Here is a 23,599-nt window from a genome sequence, read left to right on the forward strand (position 1 = left end):
TGGGGAAGCAGAGAACAACCAGCGGGACCCAGGCCTGACCCTGCAGCTGTCAGCCCACCAAAGACAAAGGTAACCAACCTCACTCACAGCATCGAGAAACAGGGATGGGGTAGGTGACACAATCATGCAGGCTCTAGCGGTGGCACGCGGCCTGTGTCCACAGATGGCAGAGCTGGCAAACGCTTAAATGGTCAGGAAGCAAGGCGACTGGCCCAGTGTGGCCCCCATGGCTGGCCCTGGGGATTCTGCTTTTCCCCCACCCCCAAGTCCGCCCAGCAAAGCACCAAGGACATCTACGCCACCCAAGAGAAACACCACCCTGCCTCACCTCCCAAACTCCAAACCTGCCTGAACGCTGACCACAGGAACTCCCCGATTAAAGGTGGCCATATGCTTGAGTCCCCCAGGGAATGTTGCAAAACCGAATGTGGCCTGAGGATGCTGAACACTCCCCAGGTGATTCCAGCATGCAGCCAAGGAGAGACGGAGTCCTGGTCTAGGGGTCTGGAAGTGTCCAAGACCTCCAAAAGGGGCCACAGGGGCGCAGATCACTAGGCCCCAAGCCTGCTCCCAGCCCCAGGACAGCTGTGTGCAAGTCCTGGTCCTCTGCGCCCTTTTCATTCCAACTCGGTCCTGAGCACCTCAGCTCGGCTCTGCCATGTCCCGGCTGTCCCTGGTGCCTGTGCTTGGACAAGGGGCATTGCCTGTGAATCTGTTTTCTCTGCTGTAAAATGGGGATCCTCACTGGACCTCTGCCTCCAGGGGTTCAGGTAAGGGTGAGGGTGCCAGTCTACAACCACGGCTAGCACAGGACCTCACTCAAGGCAAGCTCTCCACAGGGGCTGCCTGTTATTACTTCCAAACTGCAAACCTGACGACCACTCTTCAGCACTTTAAACGCCTCCTTGCCGACCCGACCTACCCGCGGTTCCCAAGATGACATCAGAGCCCTGTGACAGGGCACCTCCCATCCTGCCCCACTCCGCACACTTCCCCTGCAGTTGCCACGCCGGGGCTTTGGGGGTTACCTTACCCTGCCCCCACCCATGACCAAGGGCAGCCTCCAGGCTTTCACACACACAGTGCCCTCCTCCCTTCCTCGGGACCACCGTCCTACCCCTCCTTAAGCGTCAGGCCAATTCTTAAACATCCATCAAATCCATGCCTGAACGCCTCTTTCGGGAAGTCTCCCCTGCCAGCCCAGACGGACCTGTCCACTGCCTAGGTTCCTACTCCTGAGCTCCCAGACGCTGAGTATCCCCGCGGCCAGGCCGCATTCAATTAGTCCCTCATCAGTGTCCAAGCGTTTGCAGATAGGTTCAGGGGCCTCCACAGCCCGGCCCCGCACGCTGCCACAGGCGGCCCCAGCAGCTCGCCCGCGGAGCCCCACCAGGCACAGCGTCGCTTTCGCAAAAAACGGGGCTTTTCCGTCTCGCTCTGGGCCGCGCCAGGCCAGCTGAGAGCCGGCCGCGGTCCCAGGGTTCCTCATTTGGTCGGCCGACCCACTGCGCCCGAGCCCCGCCCTGGGAGAGGCCTGGCGCGCCCGCCTCCCCTACTGGAAGCCGGGCCGAAACGCGCCCACGCCCTGCGCGCCCGCCAGGCCGGCTGCCTGCGCGGCCCGCCTCCCCGAGGCCCCGCGCCCGCCCGGCGCCCGCCTGGCGCCATGGCAACCGCGCGGCCCGCGTCGGTGCCCCGGTACTCACAGTGCGGTGGCGTCCGCGGGGATGCGCAGCGCGGGCCCGAGCGTCCGCAGTCCGCGGCCCGAGCAGTTGACGCGGCAAGGGACGCCGGGCGCCGGGCCGCAGAGGCAGGGGGGCGCGCACGGGCCGCAGCCGCGCCCGGGCTCCCCCGCCAGCGCCCCGAGCCACAGGCCTAGGCCCAGGGCGAGGGCCAGGAGGGCGGGCGCGGCGGGCGGCATCGTCAGGGCAGCGCGCGCATGGCCCCGGCGCGGCCCCGAGGGCCGACCCGCCCGGCGCCGGCGGCCGCGGCTCAGGCGCACCCCGCAGCCGGCATGGCGGGGAGCGGGGCGGGATCCGACGGCTGACTCGGCCTGTCTGCCTGCGCACCGCCCAATCGGCGCTGGCCGGCCGCACTCTAGGGTCCACGGCCGCTCGCGGGCGCGCTCGCGCTGCAGTGCGGGACGCCGCCCGCTCCTGCTCGTCCTCCGGGCACAGGCAGGCGGGCGGTGGGCGGGGCGCCCGCAGGCTCCGCCCCTGCTTTGCGAAGCCGCCGCGCGGGCGGGGAGGCGGGGTTTCTTGAGGTTCTGCCGTCGCGGGCAGAGCTGGGCAGCGCCGAATCAGTCCCCTGAGCTGGGAAGGTGGGCGGGGCGTGCGGGGTTCCCGCCCCGCGCTGGCGGCCCTCGCCCGCTCACCGCCTCCAGGCTGCCGTGACCCACGCCTTTTCCAGCTCTGCAGCGCCCCTCGCTTCAGTTCCCCGCCGAGTCCGCGCCTCCTGGTTGTTCGCAGTCACAAGTCGCGGCCCTGGAAACCCCAGAGCAGTGACCGCCACGGCCTGCCATCCCCGAGGCCGGTCATCCGGTGAGCGCGAACTCCTCTACTCTCAGGCGTCTGTCCCGCTAGGTCTCAATTAATACGCATCACGTATTCTGGTGGTGTCCCGCCAGAGCGCCGGCGAGGTGTGTTTGGTTGCTTGCAGACATATTCTTAGTGCCTGTGGCATGCGGGCAGCCAGTTGGCGGGAAGGTGTGGGCCCTGGGCGGGCACCTCCATCACTGGGCTGAGGACCACTCTTGGAAAGCTCTGGGGGTGGTGGAGGGGATGCGGGAGTCTGCGCCCCAGGAGGTGCACAGGCTGGGCTGCCTGCTGTCCTCACTGGGCGCTGTTGAGGAACAGCACATCCTGCCGGCCCCAGCCTGGCCACTGTGGGCTCTGACATAGCCCGGTGGGCCGTGCAGGGGGCCGGCACCGGGGCCCCTCGGTCCTCCCCTGTAACCCAGGTTTCTGCTGGCCGTTCTGACAGGTGCTGGACGGCTGAAGCAAAGGAGGCATTCTGAAGGGGAGGCTGGTCCACAGCCTGTCTTGGATTTGTGGAATGCTTCTTCAGGGTTCCTGTGGGACCCGCCTCCCCTCCAGCCAAGAGCACCGGACCTGATGATCCCTGCAGAATTCCTGAAGCAGAGACTGGCCCTTCTTCAGGGCCCCTGCTGTGTCCACGATCCCTCTCTGGGGCCCTCTCTCCTGTGCTCAGGCAGGAGTAGCCAGGCAGTGAGGCCGGCCTGCTGACCGCCTGCACCAGGGTGTCTGGGGTGGTCAGCATTCCAGAACTCCCTTAAGAGTAGAGATGTAGCCAAGCTGCTGGGCTGTCGCCTGACCTGGGGCAAGGCCTGTACTACCACCTGCCCTGTGGCCTCTGGGCTGGTCTCCTTTCTCCGGCCTGTGTCTAGGAGGCACCCCCAGAGGCTCCTGCCACCTGGGTGCAGAGAAGGGCATTTCAGGCTCCCGCCTTCCTTCTTTGCTCTTCCACTTTGGGACCTTTGCTCAGCAAAGAGAAGCCCCGGAGGGTTGGGAAGTTATGATCCCTCATTTATTCCTTCTATGATCAGTCTTTGACCTCCAGGCCAGGATCTAAGTGAGCCACTGGACCCTGGGGCTTGTTTCTGTGTTCCTGTGCAAGGCCCCCTCCCTATCTGTACCAGCCATTTGCATAAAAATAGGCCCTACAGTTTTGCCAGAAAATGCATTTCCTTAAAGAATATTCTTTTTACTATAAAAACGTCTATTGATTGGGTTTCACTTAAGTTTTTGGAAGGGAAGGTGAGACACTTGGAAAGAGTGATCCAGTCATTAGAGGTCTGGGTGCATTTCCTTCCTGCCCTTTTTCTGTGAAGAACTTAGAAAATGCTTCCCACCTAATGCTCGAAGCCCCGTCTTCAGGCAGGTGGAGCCCACCCAAGGTAAGAAGAGGCCGTCTGCTCCCTTGGTGGTGAGACGGGGACCGTGGGTGTAGTCAGAGCAGGGTGAGGGCCTCTGGTAGAAGACCCCTACCAAAACTCCATATTAAACAATTAAGCAAAGACAGAGTCACATTAATTCTCTAAAGTAAAATATCAAACTAGGATTATAAGCATTCTTCAGTGAAGGTTAGTTAAAAGTAAAAAGGCAGGAGTAACAGCCTGGAATGTTTGAACATCTCCCAGAAAAGAAAATACCTCAGTATAGCCCATGTATTGTTTGTATCAATTAAATGAGGCTATTGTAAAATTTACTTTAGCCTGCTAAAAAGCCCAGTTTATCTTTAACTTTACCCAGATGCTGCTTTTACTACTCCAGCCCCTAATCAAGGAATATATAACCTGGGCAATTAATATAACAGGCAGGCCCAGCCGTAAACAACATAATGAAGGGCAGGAAGGATTCCATCTTAAAGAAGTTAAGAAGTAAGATTCTTAATTTACTATTTAACAAACAGACAATAACTCAGCTCACCCTGAAAGCAACACAAGCAGCCTTGATTGCTATGCTCCCAAACCAAGAAACTGCTATTCTAAGAAAGGATCAAAGCAGTAAATTTCTTATGCAAACTCTGCAAAATAGTCTGGAAACCCGATAAGAAACCTAGTGTCTCCTTAAACATAAACATTTAGAGACCATTTGGTGGGTCTGCATCCCCAGCTCTTTGTCTCTCAACCGCCTATAAACCCCCTAGACAACGCACCACCCCGGCTCTCCTGTCCCCCCCACCCCCGGGCTCTCCCGAGCCAGGAGGTCTGTCTGTCCTCTCACCGTCTCTCTCAGTAAGTCTTCCTGGCTCTCCTACCTTGACTGCTAAGCTCATTCTTGACTCCGCAAACGAGAACCCCGGCCTCAGTGGGAGGGCGCTGGCATGGCCGGGTCCCCAGGGAGCTGCCTCCCTCTGCAAGGTCTGTTAGCCCTCGGTCAGTGCCCACTGCCATTACAGTGGCCAGCTTGAGCCCTCTGCCCCCCATACCCATGCTCGCCTGTCCCAGGCCAAGTCCCTTCATCCTATGAAGAGAGTCTGCGCCTCCGCAGGGGCAGGGCAGCGGCGGGCGGCCCCAGCAACATCCCCGCCGGGAGGCCACTCGGCAGAGGGAGTTCGCTTGCTATTTAACGGTGCCCCTTGTTCCCAGAGACCGGAATGTGTTGGTGTCAAGTCCACCAGCAAGGCAGCGAGCGGGTCCTTGTGAGGCTGCAGCGAAAAGAGAATAGCGCAGCAGCTTAGGGTGGGCGGCGCAGCGGCAGGAAGCAGAGGCGATCGGGAGCCCATCATCCAGCAGGGGCTCTTGTTACAGGGAGCACCACCCGTTGGGAGGCAAGGTGGCCTGGCCCCAGGGGGCGGGAGTCCGGAAACAGGAGGCAGGAGTAACCCTGTGTTACTGGGTGAGTCGGGGTGCTCCAGGGGAACAACCCATAGACCTGTGGGGACCGTGTACGAGGAAGTTCAGGTCGGGACTGGCCTGTGATTGTGGAGAGCCCAGGGCAGAAGATGGTCCTCTCAGCAGGTGGTCTGCCCCCCCCCCCCCCCCCCCGCCTGCTCTCTGAGGGCTGGGCTGGCTGATTGGCTGATGCCGCCCACGTTCTCAGGGCGGATCCTAGGTCTCCTGAGTCAAATGCTGGTCTTCAGAAATGGCAACAGTATCGGGTGAAGCTGTCAGTGTCCGTCGGTGTAATTCACATAACGGCCGTGACATAAGAGGGGGAGGCTGAAAGGATCTGAATGGCGGTAAGGCTTCTGCATTTACTTGAAGTGATAAAATACTGGTCATAAGCAGGTGGTACACAATTAGGCATGTATACTGTAATCCTCAGAACAACCTCTTAGAAAAATCAAGGAGGTACACCAAAAGTCAATAAATACATTAAAATACTAAAAAATATTCAGAAACAATTGGCCCTTGAACAACATGCGTTTGAACTGTATGGGTCCACTTATATGTGAAGTTTCTACAATAAATATATTGGAAAACTTAAAAAAAAAAGACATGGTCAAGGCGCTCAAGGCAGCCTAAGGGCGGGTGTGATTTTTGTCCCAGGCGCTGACCCCCGCGGGGGGGGTGGGCACCGGGCCGCGAGCCCCGAGACCCCTTTCGCGCGCCGTGTCCCGGCGAACCCGGAGCGCGCGCCGCCAGCGCACAACGCCCGCCTCGCCCCAGGCCCAGGCGCGCTGGCAGAGGGAGTCAGTCCGGTGGGGAAGCCGCGGACTCCGGTCGCTCGCTCGCTCGCTCACCGGAGAGACCTCGCGGATCGCCCGCCATGGGAGGTTTTCTGAGCCGTGTCGTGGGAGGGCTTCTCCCGCAGCTGGTGGGGGTTCTTCTCTTACAGGTGGTGGGAGCCCTTCTCATCAAGCTGCTGGGATTTCTCCTCACCGACCTGGGGGGGAAGACTTCTCCCCAATCTCCGCCTACCCGCCCGCCCCACCGGCCCCACCGGCCCCGCCGGCCCCGCCGGCCCCCTGGGCCCGCCGCGATCCCATTCATCCCTTGGACCGCCCTCCTTCCCTTCGGTCCCCTTGGAGGCCTTCCTGCAGGTAAGACACGCTGACCCTCCCAAGACCGAGGACTTGACTTTGTTTTTTTGTTTTTTGTTTTTAATTTATTTATTTTATTAAGGTATTATTGATATACACTCTTATGAAGGTTTCACATGAAAAAACAATGTGGTTACAACATTCCCCCTGTTATCATGTCCCCCACAGACCCCATTGCAGTCACTGCCCATCAGTGTAGGAACATCAGAGAGGAACAATTTTTTTGAAATAAATGACAGCCTTTATTTTAATCAGTGAGGGTGATTCTTTTTCTGATACTGACTAAACAATATTTCATAGGACCTAAGAAAAACTCTTTGAAAAAATTAAGTAGTAAACCCTTGTTTCAATTTTTCTTTTAAGGAGCTTTATTCATTCGCCCTACAACAACAAAAAAGGAAATGGATATGTTATTTTGACAAAGCATTGTTTAGTCATCACTCTACCTAAAACTTGCTAAATCTTCTATTTCTCAGGTGACTACTCTAAAGGAAAAGCAAATATTCATTTTAAAAATTAACTTTTGCTTTTGAAAGTGAGATCAGAAAAGCTATTAACACAGATCCAAAAAGCGTTGCCAGAGAGTTAGCTGCTGTTCCAAAGAACAGTGTTGAAGAAACAGGAGCCTGTTAGCAGGTCCAGAACGTGGGCACGTAGCCCACCGAACAGCAGTGAGACCTTTGATGCCCCACCTCTAGGCTTTGGATATTCCCATCCTCTCTTATCTTGGCTGCTCAGGTGTTTGCTTTTCCTCCCTAAAGCAGAAAACTGAATATGAATGATGTAAAGGTTGGTAGTAAACATTTATCTTTGAGCCTATATTACATGCCAGTCACTAAGATACACATTTTACATGCCTCATCTCAGTTAATTCTGACAAGAAGCCACAGAGGAAGGAATTATCGCCTCATTTAAGAGGTTGGTACCTTGGTTAGGGCTGAGACTGAAGCTTGGTGTGTGAATTCAAGCTATTTATAAATGCAGTAATAATTACTAGAGCTTCCTGTATTTTTTAAAAGAGTGAATGAACTTTTATTTTTTCCTATGTATATTTTCCTGGTTAAAAGTAACCAGCTTATTCTTTACTTGAGTTGGTTCCACAGTTGTTGGGTCTTTGTTTAGTTATATATTTTTCCTTTTCATCCCTGTGATTTACTGGCTCTCAATAGATAGAAATGTTTTAAACTTATATATGTATTTTAATTTTTCAATATAAGATATGCATTGTTCTATCATTTAGGTTTTTTGTCCAGAGCTATAATTACCTCTCAGAGACATCATTGCATAAGACAATATTTATTAAGTAATTGTGAGTTGTATTTCATTACCTATTTCTTGGTTCTTTTTTCTTCATTCCCAAGTATAGCAAAACTGTGTATTTTATTCCTTTCATTTTCTCTATCAAAGTTTCATTTAAACTTATGTGAGTTTTTAAATGTTAAAAATTATAGTGATTCTTTTTTTTGTTTTTTGAGAGGGCATCTCTCATGTTTATTGATCAAATGGTTGTTAACAACAATAAAATTCTGCATAGGGGACTCAATGCACAATCATTAATCAACCCCAAGTGGAATTCTCAACAGTCTCCAATCTTCTGAAGCACAATGAACAAGTTCTTACATGGTGAACAAGTTCTTACATAGTGAATAAGTTCTTACATGGTGAACAGTGCAAGGGCAGTCATATCACAGAAACTTTCGGTTTTGATCACGCATCACGAACTATGAACAATCAAGTCAGATATGATTATTCATTTGATTTTTATACTTGATTTAAATGTGAATCCCACATTTCTCCCTTATTATTATTATTTTTTAATAAAATGCTCAAGTGGTAGGTAGATGCAAGATAAAGGTAGAAAACATAATTTAGTGCTGTAAGAGGGCAAATGTAGATGATCAGGTCCCTGCCTATAGACTAAGTATTAATCCAAGCTAGACAAGGGCAACAAAACATCCATGGATGCAGAAGATTTCCAGAGAGGAACATTTTGAGGAACTTGCCGCAATAACTATGTTGTCTAAATTTCACACCCATGAAACCATCACCACAGTCAAGATACTGAACATCACCATTCCTGCCAGAAGTTTCCCCGTGCCCCTCGGTGGAGCCTTAAAACCTCCCTCTCGCCCTGCCCCTGCTGCCAGGCATCCGTTGTTCCCCATTCTGTCACTGTAGATTTGTGTGCGTTTCCTAGAGTATACATAAGGAGGATCATACGTTTAATTTTTAAAATACTGAGCTTTCCCTTTCTGACTTTGTGAGACACGTGTAGCTGAATTAACAGTAAGATTAACAACATTATCCTTTTTCATTACATTAGAACGATTTTGTGACCATGGGATGAAGCCTTAAAACAATGTTGCTGCCTTTCAGTAGCACACCTGTGTTTTTACCTTTTATTTCCCTTTTAGGCCTGGGCCTCCGAAGAGTGGCCTCAATTCCCAGAGCTCAGATGGCCACTTGGATAAGAGACCCTCCACTTATGCTGTGAGCTTCTTGAAGGGCACGTGCACATGTGGCATCCGTATGTCCAGCCGCGATGCCATTACGCGTTCCGATAGCTCGACTGGAGGCATCTCTCAGGTACATTCACCTGGTGCTGTGGAAGAAGTGGGTTCTTTGCATTTATTCGTTGATTATAATACAGACTTGCGGAGCTGTTTTACGCAAGTGGGATCATCACATATGTGCTTTTTGTCATTATATATTGCATGCATTGTGTGTCATATAAACTCTCTTTAATGGCCTTTTTAAAATTAGAGAATGTGCAGAAAAACAGGTGTCATAAGCCCAACCATTCCATGGAACCACCACCCAGGCCAAGTTAATAAATCATTTTCAACGTCCCCGAGCCCCTCTCATACCCACTCTCAATCACTACTCCTTCCCTCTCTTCTTTCCTGATTATTAGCACCACATATAGTTTTCCATGTTTCTGAACCTGATGTCAATGGGAACAGAATATGCTTTCTTTTATGCGTGGGTTCCTTAACTCAGCATTTTACTTGTGAGATTCATCCGTGCTGTTGCAGGTAACAGAGGGTCTTTCATTTTTGTTGTGTATTCTGTTAAACTGTAGGGTATATCACAACTTAACCATTCTACCACCGGACGTTTGGGTTTCCAGTTTGGAGCCACTATGCGTAATGCTGCTATAGACATTCTTGTATTAGTCTTTTGGTGCACATATATCAAGTACGTGAATGTTCGGTCTTAGTAATTTGACCAATTGTAGAAAGTGATGTTTCAGTTAATACTCCTACCAGAGCAGGGGAGATTTTGTTCCTTGGGTTACGCATCCTCACTGACACCTGCTGTTGCCAGTCTCTTTAATGACCCATTTCAGTGGGTGTGAAGTAGTATTTCATTGTAGTTTTAATTTACATTTTCCGATTACTAATGAGTGAAAAGTATGAGTTCATTGGCCATTTGTACATCCTTTTCTATGAAGTGTCTGTGCAAGTTTCTTGACTTTTCTATTAGGTTCTCTATCTTTTTCTTACTGATGTATACAAGTTCCTTATATGTTCTAGATGCAAGCTTTCTGAATGATATATGTTGCTATAAGTAAGTGTCCCCCGTTTCATTCTCTTTCAGTGATTTCACTTGCGGTTAGTGTCTTTTGTGTGCTGTTTAGGAAATCTGTGCCTGCCGAGGGCCGTGATGATCCTCTCTAATACTCCTTTCTAGGAACTTTATTATTTTTCCTTTCACATTTAGATCCTCACCTGAAAAATTTTTTTTTTACATGGTGTGAGGTCAAGATCAGTCTTAATATTTTTCCATGTAATATCCGTTTGATTCTGTAACATTCACCGAAAGAATGGGTCACCCTTTCCCTATTGCTCACAGTATCGGCTTTGTTGCATGTCGGTCCCTCCCTGCTTCCGACCCTCAGATAAGGGGGGAGACACGATGAGTTACTGGAGACCTGAAAGGACCAGCCAGGGGACCCGAGGCCTAACAGCGCAAGAGTGGTGCTGAGAGGGCCCCCTTCGTATTTATTGAGCACATACGTGTTCACAACAGTAGAATCCTGTGGGGGGGACTTACTAGACCATCATTAACTAACTGGAAACTGCATCCTCAGCAGGCTCCGGTCTCCTGGGGCGCGATGTCTTACGTGGTTTTGAAACAATAGCAGAGGGGATTAGGGCACAGAAACTGTCTTGGTCTTGTTTGTTCTGTTCTTGATCACTTATCAGGAATTACAGGAAAAATAACCAAGTCATATATGATTATACGTTTGATTTCTATGCTTGATTTCTATAGTAATCCCACAGTTGCAATTTAAATGCCACGTGTACATGGATCCAATTCTAGATTCTGTCCTGTTCCGCTGCTCTGTTTTTCTACCTGTGCCCATCTTTTTTTCTTCCCTATGCTGTACAGTCTTGATGTTTTGATATGTAGTAGAATAAGTCATCCAACGCTATTATTTCTCTCATTCCTCTTCTGAATGCTCTTGCATCGTGACCCTGTGCATTTCTACATAAATTTAGAATCAACGTGTCAGTTTCAACCAAAACAAAAACCACTTGCTGAGCTATTGATTAGGATTGCCTTTAATCTAACAGTTATTTTGGAGAGAATTGATATTTTTACAGTATTGAATCTGAAAATCCATGAACATCGTACATTCTTCACGTATTTACATCATCAACTTCTCTGTGTAGTGGTTTTTTGTATCTTCTATTAAATTTTTCCTAGGTGTATGTTTTTGGTGCTCTTATAAATAGTACATTGAAAATTTGTTGCTGATGTTAGAAATGCAACTGATTTTTGTATTCAGGAAACTTGCTAAACTCTGAACATTTATCTGTACATTCTTTAGGATTTTTATATGTATGTCATGTCTACAATCATGACACTTTTTTCTCCTTTCTTCCCAATCCTTTTATTGTTTGTTTATGCCTTATTGCACTTGGCTAAGATCTCCAGTACAATGTTGAACAGAAGTGATAGCAAACATCTTTGTCTTGTTTTTCCTAACCTCAGAGGGAGCACTTTCCAGTTTTGTATTACATGTGACATTTGAATATAGACATTCTTTGTAGATACCTTTATTGGATTAAAGGAGTTCCATTTCCAAAGTCATATTGTCAAAGTACCAATTTTAGGAGCCACTCTCTTATGTTTTTCTGTTTCTTTAGTTTCTGTTCTTATAGGTACTATTTCCTTCTCCCTTTCTTCATGTTTGAATTGCTAGGATGCCTTTGTGGCTATAAGTATGGATTCTTAGATCACTTGGTTTCAGCCTGTTCTCTTTTCTCATGTATGTTTTGAAGGTTACTGTGAATTCAACTTTAGCTTCATCCCACTAGTTTTGAAATAGAAGGATTTTTCATTTTCATGCAGTTGAAAATATTTTCTAATTGCCATTGTGATTTCTTCTTTGACTCATGGGTTACTTAGAACTACATTGCTTAATTTTTAAACGGTTGGGGATTCTCTAGTTATCTTTTAATTACTGGCTTTTAGCTTAATTCTGCTGGGTCACATGGTGTATTCATCAATCCTTGAAATGTTCTGCATTTGCTTTATGTGCCAGCACATGTTCAGTTTTGGTAAGTATTCCACCTCCACTTGAAGAGAAATTTTATTCTGAAGTGCTCCGTTGTGGTTTCTCTTGCTTGGAATTTACTGTGTGGCTTGATAACTTTGATGGTTTTGAGAAGCTCTCAGCCATTATCTTTTATACTGTTCTGCCCTGTTTTCTCACCTCTCTCTAGTAACTATTCTAGGACATGTTAGACGTCTTCACGGCGTCCAATGTGTGTCTCTGTGTGTTTCCCATCATTCCGTCTCCCAACCTTCAGTTCTTCAGTTTTCTAGTTCATTAATTTCAGTTAGTCATTTTTATAGCTACCATTTCTGCCTAGAATCTCCATACTGTCATTTGAGTCACAATAAACCGTCCCTCTAAAGTCTTGACAACTCCAGTATTTGAATCTTGTGTGCTCTGTCCACCTGGTTATTGGTCAAATATTATCTTACATGCCTGATTTTATGTGTTGTTTTGTTTCTCTGTCAGTGAAAAACACAAAACAAAGTAGCACTGACTTGAAGCTCTGAATGGTGGTGTCTTTCTCCAGAGAGGTTTTCCTTTTGCCTCTGGCAGGCAGCCAGGGTGGGAGCAGATTCCTCTGTCTACTTTGGCTTGACATGGATTCTGAGTTGTCAGTTCTTGGGGGGATGGTTTATTTCTGATTGCTTCCTATCTTCTCGTGTACCCTGTGCGATCCCAACCAGAGGTTTTGTTAGGACCCCTCTACTTTGGAAAGCTCTGATTCTGGTTTTTGTCTCTTCAGCCCTGTGAGGCTGGGGACAGCTGCTCGCAGCCTCCCCACTGCAGCTTTCCCTGGTGGAAATGGCAGTCACCTGGGGGAAATGCAGACCTGAAGGCAGGCTCGTCTCTGGGCTTCTCTTCTCTGTCTTGTCCCCACCGCGTCTCACGGCTTTAGAGCTCTTCCGTGCCGCCATGCCTCCAAACAGATGTGCTCCTCATCGTCTTCAGCATTTGCTGCGTGCCCTCAGCAGGTGGTGGGTCTAGAACACTGTACTAGGCCTTTGCCACATTTTGTTGTAAAGTTCCCATTACCGGTGGAGCCTGTGACCTAAGGCAGGATGTACACTCACTGGCAGCCCCCTATAGGTGTGTGATGTTTGAAAATGTAAGTTCTCAGAAGCAGGTCTCAGGAAGCAGAGACTATATGTGAACCTTCTTTCCCCGATGCCTCATTGGAAGAATGGGCGGTGAATACTGAATGCAGTGCGATCAGCCCAGGTGGCAGCCCTCATGTTTGGAGGGGGTGGTAGCATAGCTACTTGACTTGATTTAATTTTTCCAGAGGAACACTAGTAAATACCCAAATCTAAGCTGTGCAAATTAGAAGTTCTAGCTTTGCCATCATAAATCATTACCAACATTATACTGGGACTGATTATGTAAATTAGTACCAGCATTAGAGTGGTACTGATTATGTAACAGAGAACGTGAAGAGTCCTCTGACCTCTCTGTGTGTGGCATTGGCGTCTCCATTTGTCTTAACAGGACATACCATTTCCCAAAGCAGAAATATTTGCAATGGCCTTAAATTGCCAAACCTCAAGCTTGCATTTCTAACTTCTTATCCCTTTATATACACCCCATAATTAAGGCAAACAAAAATGCCTCCTAAGAGCACCTAATACTAATACTTTCCTGCTTTCTTACCTTTCCTTGTTCTGTTCTCTGTCTGGAATGACGTGCCCGTCCCGCTGCAAGCCTATAAAGTTTGCCTTTCTTCAAGTGTGTGTTTTTTTTTAAAGCCAAATCATGAAGGACCATCTCAAGTGCCCCCTTCATCCCCTGATTCCTCTAACTGAACTCTGCATAGTCACTTCCTAGGCTCCTGGGCACAGACCTTCTTTATCTTTCATTGCTGTCATCATTTCGTGTCCTGCCCTGTCTCTTTTCCAGATTGTAAATTTCTTGATGATGGAACCATCATACTTATCTTCAGATTCTTTGTGGAGTCTGAAAGTATAGTATCCGTATGAAGTAGGAACTAGGCAAATAAAAATAGGATTCCAGTGCTGAGCTACCTGGTAGAGACACAGGCTGCTTCTGGGAGTTGCCTTGCTGCGTGTTCCTTGCCCGCTTTCCACTGGACACATTCGTGATATTCACATGGAATTGCGAGACTCCATTTTTACATGGTACGGATATGAATTCATCAGTTTAATGGAAAAGATGTGCCTTTTAATGTTGCTGAAGGTTTTGTTTTTGTTTCGGGGTGTTTTGGTTTCCTATTTTGTTTATAGTTTATGGAAACATTAGTATGGTTGAAAATTCAAATGGCACAAAGGGTGTACAGTAAAGTCTCTTTCCCATGTGACAAAACTTTTAGAGAGAAAGGTTCTTAGTTTTATGGAACAGTCTGTCAGCTTTCTGTCTTCTCTCTCTCGTACAGTCCCTCCCTACCCAACCTTATCTAAGAGCTTGTCTGTTTTGTTATAGTCCTTTTGTTTGTTACACTTCTAAATGTAAATCTTATATCACGTCTGTGTGGTGTGTGTATGCACAGTCTGTGAGGTACAGAGAAAGCACTTTTCCCCTAATTGTTGAACTGGATTCTCCTCAACCCTGGCTGGTCACGGATGGATGGCTGTAGGGATAATTATCATGTGACAGTAAATGCCATAGATGTTGCAAAAGTCACAAGTGTCACAATAGCATATTTTTAAATTTTAATAAAATAAAACTGAAAATTCAATGGAAGAAGACTAAACTAGCTTACTGGCTTGTCTTCACGGGAACAGTCCCTGAGTGTCCCTTTATCCTTTCCGTGGACGAGTACCGAGTGGCCTTGTGTGCGTCAGAGCCTGCTCTCCGCCGTCACTGAGTATGACGCTCCATTCTTCAGGACACGCAGAAAGGACGCTCATTGCTCTGCCATTTATTGGCATTCCATTACTTTTTCCGACTTCATTCCCCATAGTTGATACTGGCAACTGGCTCACTTTCCAGAAGCCCCTCTTCCCAAAGAAATGTTTTTGAGTAACGTGGAAAGGAGACTTTATATACAGTGATGGATTAGAGCCACAGAATCATGTTGACGGTCGGCCCCTAAGTTATTACATAGGGTCAGTCACGTCACTTGTGTTTGGCTTTTAGCTCTGGAAGAGAAGACGTCCCAGCTCGTCACCCTCCTCCAGCCCCTCCTCGTGCTGCCTGCAGACAGCAGAGAGACCGCCAAGGAAAACGAGGTAACCGGTGATTTGCTGTGTGGATTAATGAGAGGGCAGGAGAGGAGGGGAATTCACTCGGCTTTTAGGCCATCTGAGACTCCGACTTGGAGAATCAAAGCGGGTCACATCTGAAGGGCGGCGACGGTGCCGCCCTGAATCGCTCTTGCAGTCGTCACACAGTGTCCACACCGGCCTCTGCTCCCCCTCATGCTGCAGTGGAGGGGCTGGGGTGTAAGGGGAAGGGCCACATGGGACAGAGTGACCAGGGTGACTGATGGGAGTGGGCAGCAGGCTTCACATTCTAGACCCCAGCTGACCCTCCAGGTGCCCGACTAGAATGCCACTTTCTTAGAGATAGAGGTGTGACTGGAACTCTGAGAAATTTGGCAGGTTGTACGTAAGGTTCTGGAGATTGTTTTGCACTTGTTTTAAGACAAAGGTGTCTCTCTGGCTTCTCTGAACTGCCTCCCTTCATTTCTTTAGGAATTTTCTTTGATTTATTTTATTTGTTGTCTTGACACACTGGGATCTTAGTCATGGTTCTTCTAGACTTTGGCCAGTCGGTAGTTAGGAGGGTGTAAGAAGTTATCCAGTACTTACTTGGGCGTCTTCCTCCGACAGAGGAGAGGAGCTTTCTCCTCATTCTGGCTCCTCAGCTCCCTCCGTAGGAGACAAGCAGTCCCAGGGAGAACAGGGTAAGTTGATGAACGCGTGGCATGTGTTGGCGGTAGTGTGTATGGAGGGCGCATGGGACACGACCCACTGGAAACATGTACTAAGCCTTGATTTGTGTGGGGCCTGGTAGTTACAGAGAGAGACGTTCCTGTCCTTCGGACTTCCTGGCCTGGTAAGGGAGAAAGGTGGCCCAGACTCGTAGAGCATAACCCAGGCCACCTGGGGGGTTCGGGGTAAGGTAAGCCTAGGTGGGGGAATCTGAGCAGTCCAGGCAATTTCTGTCCAGTAAGCAATCGTGTGCACGCATTTGGAGCAATTACCACCTCATGTCGTCTTGACTATTAGAAAGAATCTTGCCAACAGCATCCAAGAGCCCAAACCATGGAAAATAGAATCCCAGAGACACCTAGTGACAGTTCAGTATTACAAACTAGGCCGGATAGACAAACCTCTCCATTTCTGGAAGAGAGGAGGAAGGAAGGAAGTCTGATCCTTTATTTGCAGGTACAACCACATCTGGGAAGCAGAACTGGGATTCTCCACCTACGCCCAGCAGCTCCCGGCTGCGCAGACGCAGGTTTCCCCTGGTGCCCTCCAGGCGAGGGATCCCGCTAATCTTGGTATGGCCTGTCCAGCCGCCCCTGCCCACCCCAGCCTGGCTCCCCTGCGTCTCAGGAACGGGAGGGTCGGTACAGGTTTCTTTCACTGCCTTCTGACTGGCTCGGCCTCCCCTTCTTCTCCTGGTAGCCTCCAGCTCCCGTGCTCGCTGGCCCGATCACACGCGAAGAGTATCACCGGGAGGAGAAAGCTCGGTTGGAGAAGTGGCTGAAGAGGATCTTCCAGGATGAGGCTGGTGAGGAATACGGGTTAATTTCACACTCCAGAGACGGTTCCCTTTGGTTTCCTTTTGGTCTTTCTCCTCTGAGAAATCCACCTCTTGGGTTCTCGGTGGGCTCCGAGCACAGTGAGCACTGAGACTGAGAGGAAGCATTTGTGCACGAGTTCCCCCGAGTCCCCGGGCCTCCCCGTGCTCTGCGAGGCCCCCGGAAAGAATTCCCCTGCCAGGGAGGACAAGCCTTTTTCTTTCTTCCTTAGAAACTGCCTCAAACTCGGAGAGTGGGGACCCACCTGCCCCTCCACCTTCTCCTCCGAGTGTCACCGTGCCTGCTGCTGAGACTGCTGCTCCCGCAGCCTCCCTCCCAGCCACAGCGACTCACGTGCTGCTGAGGCACTTGGAGCAGTTGGCAGACTTCCTGTGCCTACCATCTTTCCCAGGTGAGCGGGAGGGCTTTCTGGGGAGCACACAGTGCCATCAGCCGCTGCTCAGGTGAACGCAGCATGCCAGTCAGTCACTGAAACGGTTGAACCTGCTCTGGCTTGGCACACCTGAGCTGGTGTAGGCCTGGCGGCTTCAGAACCCTCTCGTCAGGTGCAGATTGTAGGGAGGGGCCTGCCGCCCTTGAAGCTGGAGAAGGCAGCCTCGTTTTGGGAGTCAGATGGCTGTTGGCTTGCAGCCCCATTCCTTAGCTGCTCTGAGCCATGCTTGGGTTCAGAGGATTGGATTTTCCTGAGTGTCCACACATGGAACTCCTGCTAGGCCAAGGTTTATCCCCTGCTGTCTGCCTTATGATCTGTGAAGGGTAGAAATAAAGAGCCCTTCCTTGATGTTGAGGAATGAATACTTGATGAACCTGTGGTAGAGATGAGTCATATTTGCTGACTCCTGAATCCCTGGCACAGCAAGGCTTCTAGAGCACCAAATACCATCACATTTCAGATACCAGAATTCACGTTTCCTGTCCTTCCTAGAATCTGCTGCAGTGGCACTGTTGGGGAGGAGGCATTGTGTATTCCCTCCATTCTTGTCCCTGCCGTGACAAAGAATTGAAGGGCAGAGACACAGTAGTGAGCAGAGGAAAAGTTTTATTTAAAGTTACTTAGAGAAAAAGTGCAGGCGACCTCAGAGAGAGAGGAGCACCCTGAAAGTTTTGGGATTTCCCCATTTAAGGATTCTTCAGGAATGTGACTAAGGGCTGGGGGTGCAGACCTGTTAGGTGGTCTTTGAATACTTAGAACTAACTTAACACAAGGAACTTCCTGCTCTGATTTCTCCCTGGGAGCCCGGCGTTTCTTGGTCTGGGAGTAGATCAAGGCTGCCTGCCCGGCTCCAAAGGTGGGCTGAGTTGTCTGTTTGCTAAAGAATAAGTGAAGAATCTTCTTAACTTCCTGGGTATTAAGACCCAATCTTATATTTAAGATGGAATCCTTCCTGTCTGTTACTATGTTGTTTATGCTGGCCTTGCTTGCCATTATTAATTGTGCAGATTGCAAACTACTTGATTAGGGCCAAAGGAGAAAAAAAACAGCATATAGGTAAAGTTAAAAACATAAGCTGGGCCTGTATGATTAACACAATAAAGCCATGGGCTCTCCTTTCTCTGGGGAATATTGAAACATTCCAGGCCAAGTTGCTCATGGCTTTTTGAGCTTTAACTGATTAACTCTGGGTCTTTTTTAGTGGGCTTTTTCCTGGCCTTATTCTCTTTCCATCCCACTTATATCTATTTTTCTGCCTAACAGGGTGCGGTCCCTTTCCCTCTGGGTACAAGAAAGATGTGACCTCACTGGCAGTCATGCGCTGCTGAGGTTTGCAGATAGGCAGCAGAGCTCAGAGAGGAGCCGTTTCTGGCAGGACTTTTCCCAAACCACAGGAAAGCCAGGTAAAAATACCTTCCTGGGCCTCCTGCCTCCCAAGGAACTCAGCCTGGGAAGTCCTGTTGAAGCACCCAGTGTTCTGCTGGTCTGGCCCTCCATAGCTTAGGGCACACAGAGAAGCCTCCCTGATGAGGTCTTTTTCCATTGGTGCAGGATCAAGATCCCTGGGAGCCCGACAGAAAACGCAGGTGTATAGCATAGATAACCACATCAGCAGGAAGTAGCCTATGCCCCTTGCCCTCACCTGGACCCCTCACCTGGATGTACACTTCGGCTCCTGCTGGGAAGAGCCTCTGACCTCTTCCATAAGGCAAACTGACTGCAGCAGATCTCTGGCTTCAGCCTGCAGGGAGGGAGGGGCAGCCCTGGAGTCCACTGCCTTCTCCTGGAGGAAGCAGAGCCTCAGGCTTTCTGCAGGAGGGGAGGCCGGATGTGGCAGAGCAGAGCCTGATTGGTACCTTGCTTTACCTGTATGGTTCCACTGGTGAGGCTGGACAGAATCAAGAAACATCTGGACCACCAGCTGAAAAGATGGAGGCGTGAGAGGTGAAACAGAAGCTTCCTCCTAAAACCGCATATAATACGAAAATATAACTAATACAACTAATCCTCAAAGAGCAGCAGGAAAGAGGACTGCTCCAAGCTGCATACACCTGGAGAAAAGAATAAATCTCACAGAACAGGGTAACGTACCAAAGCCGTGACCTGGCGGGACCCAGGCCCTTCCCTCACCCCAGCTCTCTGATGGGAGGAAGAGAAATGGAGCAGGGAGATAGTGGAGGCCTGGGCCTGCTGAACACCTAACTCCGGAGATCTGCTCTGGGAGCACAAACCTACATTTCATGGTGTTTTCATGGTACTCTTGTGATTAGGGGGTTGGAAAGCTAAGACAGGCAGAATTCCTGGAGAGACTGAGATTCCAGCCACTTGTGGAAAGCAGGGATCCATATCCGGCAGCTCCAGGACAAAAGAAAGGTGGGCAGTCTGAGAGACTTCCAAACAGCAAGAGGGCTGCTAAAGGGCCAAGGATTGCAGAGCTCACTGCTCAGAAGAAAGGAGAGGCAGACAAAATTGTCTGGGGTACCTCTGCCCAGCAGGTTGGGAACTTTCACGATCTTCAGGAGCTCCAGTCCCCTGGCTGACTGCACAGCTGCAAGGACCCCCTCCGTGATAAGCAGCCTACTGCGCCTTTCTCCCGCCAGCTCCACCTGGCTCCCAAACTGGCAAACTGGACCCTGGCATTAAGCCGACCAGAGGGAAGCCCTGTCTACAGCAACTACAAACACAAAGCATAGAGGCTTATACCTGTGTGCTTGGCCCACTGGTTCAGGCAGTGGAGACAGGCATAGCAGCTGGGAAGCAGGAAACAGCTCTTTCCTCCCCCCAGGCACCAACACCGCTCCCCTGTGACCCCCGACATTGCTTCAGGGGCTGAGCAGCTCCAGTGAGTAGAGCTTCTGGGCACTAGAGGGCGCCATATACAAATATGAAATGCCAAAGGAACCTGGTTCAGAGTAAAATTATGAATATGAATACAATCCCTGAGAAAGATTAAAATGAAATCGACCTCATGAATCTGCCTGAAAGGGATTTCAAAATAAAAATCATTAACATGCTCATGGAGGTACAGAAAAATATTCAAGAACTCAGGGAGGAATTCTGGTTGGAGATCCAATCATTATGGAACACTATATCAAACATGAAACATACAATGGAAAGTTTTAAAAGCATATTATATATGGTGGAGGAGACAATAAATGAAATGGAAATTAGAGAAGAGGAATACAAAGAAGTTGAGGTAGAGAGAGAAAAAAGGGTCTCTAAGAATGAAAGAATATTGAGAGAACTGTGTGACCAATCCAAATAGAACAATATTCACATTATAGGGGTTCCAGAAGAAGAAGAAGAGAGAAAAAGGGATAGAAAGTGTCTTTGAGGAGGTCATGGCTGTATACTTCCCCAATCTGGGGGAGGAGAGAGTCTCTCAGGCCGTGGAGCTGCACACAGGGAGGTTAAGTAACTCGCCCAAGATCACCCGGCTGGTCAGCACAGCCCCAGGCCTGCCGCTGCCTCTTTCCTGACCAGGAACCATTTGCACATAACAGCACGACATGTATGGGTGACTCCAGTGATGCCTTTAAATCCTTTACATATGTCAACTATACTTCAATTAAAAAAGTTTATTTTTAAATCCTTTATGATTGTGAACACACACGTAGGTAGATTCATAGAATAGGAGCAGGCAGGACACACACAGTGGCACCAGTGGATATGCGGTGCTTGGACTGAAGGCTGAAGTTAATTCTTACACTTGCAGTATGATCACGTTCACCAACATGGGGCATAAGAACAGACACAGGCCCGTATGGTGAGCACCTACTGTATGCCAGGTGCTGAGCCAGAGGCAGCATGTTCCTGCAGGAGCGCCCACAGGAGCCATCTCATTCACTCCCCACCTTAACCCTGTGCAATGCCCCTGTTTTTCCCAAGGAAGGGAAGCTCCAAGAGGCAGAGGGATGGCACCAAGATGGAAAGGCACGTCCACCTGTCTCCAGCACCTGCCTCACTATGCAAAGACCACCCATCTGGGAGGCTGAGAGCTGGGAGCCAGTTCCAGGCCCCCCACTGCCTGGCTGCCCGACTTGAGTACGTCCTACACGCAGGCCAAATCCACCCTGAAAGCAACTGCTCCCAGACCCTTCCTGCCCACCGAGCCCCTCTCCTCCTGGTGCCCACCTCCTAAAAGGGGGAAGAGGGTGTGCGAGCGGGAGGACCTGGGGTGTTGTGGTTTAAAATCACAGCTCTGGAGTCCCCGCTGCGTGGATGAGAGCCCGGGCTCTGCTGCTTCCTGGCCACAGACCTCGGGGCCACCCCCTCTGCTGGTCCAGCTTCAGTGTAGTGGAGGTACAATGGGAATAATGTGCACTACTGGGAAGTAAGTGAAACAACGTATGTAAAAACTTAGGGCGGCAAACCCGCAGTGAATGGTCGCTGTCAGCATCGTCAGAATAAATATCGTCATTATTATTATTATCATTGTACCAAATGACAACAGAGGCTTGGCTCCTGTTATCCTTGTTTTCTGTCAGAGAAGCGTGAGATAAGAGAACAGGAAGCTTCAACAGGACAAAGAAAGACCCTGTGTGTTGGTCGGTGAGCCAGGATTTGTGAAAGGTGGGGTGGCTGGGCAGAGGGGGTCATTGGCTAGAAACTGGACCTAGCGGGTCAGTGGAGCAGCTCAATAATCCCTTCTCATCTGGGGGAATGAGGAGCTCCCTCTCATTCGCGGCATAGCTGACCCCGTCTAATCGTGACTTGGGGCCAGGGAACCAGGGGTCACTCACCGCCATGACCAGCTCGAATGGGTACTTGTAGACGCGGACAGGAGGCTGGTACTTCTGCACCATGTTCTTGCAGGAGCGCCCACAGGAGCCACTCAGGCACAGTGAGCACAGAGCCTGGGTGACAGGTGACTGGTGAGGCAGAAGCGAGAACCCTGCCCGCTGCTCCCCATGCAAGCGGCAGGACCAGCCCCTCTTGGCCCCACCCATGCATCTCCCCACCTCTCAAAGTGATGGGACTCGTCTGATCCCCAAATGACTCCAGGCCAGACCCCAAACACCTGCCCTGTTCATTACCAACTGCTCCAGACCACACTCACCCCTCCAAGAGCAATCAGCACCCCCGAACTTTCCTTGGTCCCCACCCCTTCACACTGAGGCCCTCAAAGCACTGCCCACTGCCACTTCATGAAACACATTCGCAATTCTCACACTCCCACACTTCACCACCCACGCACCCTATGGCTCACCACAGGCGTCCTGACCCTACGGTCCCCCCAAGTATCATTGCACCTGCCCTGCCATTTTCCTCCAAGACATCCTGACATACACACACTGTCTTCGCCACATTGAACACGCGCTATCTCACACGCATGCACACCCATGCATGACTCTCCTCCCACGCGGGACTGCCCTTGCACACACAGGCGACTTTGTACACACACATAGCTCCCTGGGGCATGCACGTACCCAACTCCAAGCACACACAAATTCTCTGTTGTGCACAGACGTATTCGCACACACACTGATGTGCACATGCATACACACACACACACACACACACACACACACACACACACACAGGCACGCACAGGCCCCCTCAGCCCGGCTCACCCTTACCCTCAGAGTCTCCGGGGAAACAGCCCCGGGGCAGTGCGGAGCTGAGTCTGCCGGGGCCTCGGTGGCCGCCTGCCTCTAAGCACAGTGCCGACCGCAGCTTTCGACCCTGGGGAGTCCGGTCCTGCGCACTCTGGGGCCCGGCCTGCCAAGGAGGGGCCAGGGAGGCGGGAGCGAGCCCCGCCAGGACGCAGCACTCCAGGGTCCGGGACAGAGGAGATCCCGGCCTGGCCCCGCCCGTGGCCTGGCCCTGCCCACGCCTCCCTGACGCTGGCCCCGCCCAGGATTACCCTGTCCCTGACAGGTCCCGTCCCAACCTGGCCCCGCCCTCCTTCCAGATCGGCCACGCCCATGTGAGCCACGCCCCTATACTCGCCCCGCCCCGAAAACTACCAGTCTCGGGAGACCTCCCCCCAAAGCACCCTCCCAGTCTCGTTCTGCTTCCAGGAGGACCCTTGCCACGCCCATCCCCGCCCCTCCTAGTAGAGTTTACCTTCGGCCCCTTCCCTAACTCGGATCTGAGCCCCGCCCTCCCCGCTGGCCACAGCCCAGGGCCCTCCTGGCCCGCCCGAAGCCCCGCCCACTCACGGCTCTCTCCGAGTCCACGTACGGAGCTCCTACCAGGTGTCGGGCCTTCCAGGCACAGGGCAGTCCTTCGTGAACAAAACAGGCAAAATCCTTGCTCGCGTGTTGTTTTCGTTCTGGAGGGGAGACAGACGTTACATAAATAAGGCAGATACATAGTAAATGAGATGGTAAAAAACACCAAGGGGAAAAATATAGGCAGTGAA

At 50.4% G+C, this 23,599-nt stretch overlaps 2 protein-coding genes and 1 long non-coding RNA gene across 5 annotated transcripts in view; 2 read left to right on the forward strand and 1 right to left on the reverse strand.

Moving 5' to 3' along the window:
- Window positions 1-2,157, reverse strand: part of PKD1 (polycystin 1, transient receptor potential channel interacting) — a 42,537-nt gene extending 40,380 nt beyond the window's left edge. For 2 of the 3 annotated variants that reach the window (XR_005030853.2, XM_036915965.2), the window contains exon 1: window positions 1,704-2,157. Coding sequence is in view for 2 of the 3 variants with exons in the window: in XM_036915965.2 (XP_036771860.2) it covers window positions 1,704-1,918 (215 nt within the window). In the remaining variant the exon portion in view is untranslated. The remainder of the gene's footprint in view (window positions 1-1,703) is intronic. The other variant, XM_036915964.2, reaches the window with a different exon arrangement.
- Window positions 2,158-2,336: 179 nt separating this feature from the next.
- Window positions 2,337-5,956, forward strand: LOC130679225 (uncharacterized). The gene is made up of 2 exons (XR_008992350.1): window positions 2,337-2,537; window positions 2,980-5,956. It is a non-coding gene; the product is annotated as an uncharacterized LOC130679225 (long non-coding RNA).
- Window positions 5,957-6,405: 449 nt separating this feature from the next.
- Window positions 6,406-21,663, forward strand: LOC118915976 (nuclear envelope pore membrane protein POM 121C-like). Its single transcript, XM_057487838.1, has 8 exons — window positions 6,406-6,504; window positions 8,919-9,117; window positions 15,167-15,258; window positions 15,862-15,935; window positions 16,420-16,535; window positions 16,663-16,768; window positions 17,011-17,190; window positions 18,784-21,663. The coding sequence occupies exons 2-8, from the start codon at window positions 9,034-9,036 to the stop codon at window positions 18,852-18,854; spliced, it is 723 nt and encodes a 240-aa protein (XP_057343821.1). The 5' UTR covers window positions 6,406-6,504; window positions 8,919-9,033; the 3' UTR covers window positions 18,855-21,663.
- Window positions 21,664-23,599: the final 1,936 nt, after the last annotated feature.

The sequence above is a fragment of the Manis pentadactyla genome, chromosome 10 (assembly GCF_030020395.1).
Source record: "Manis pentadactyla isolate mManPen7 chromosome 10, mManPen7.hap1, whole genome shotgun sequence".
In the NCBI taxonomy this organism is placed as follows: domain Eukaryota; kingdom Metazoa; phylum Chordata; class Mammalia; order Pholidota; family Manidae; genus Manis; species Manis pentadactyla.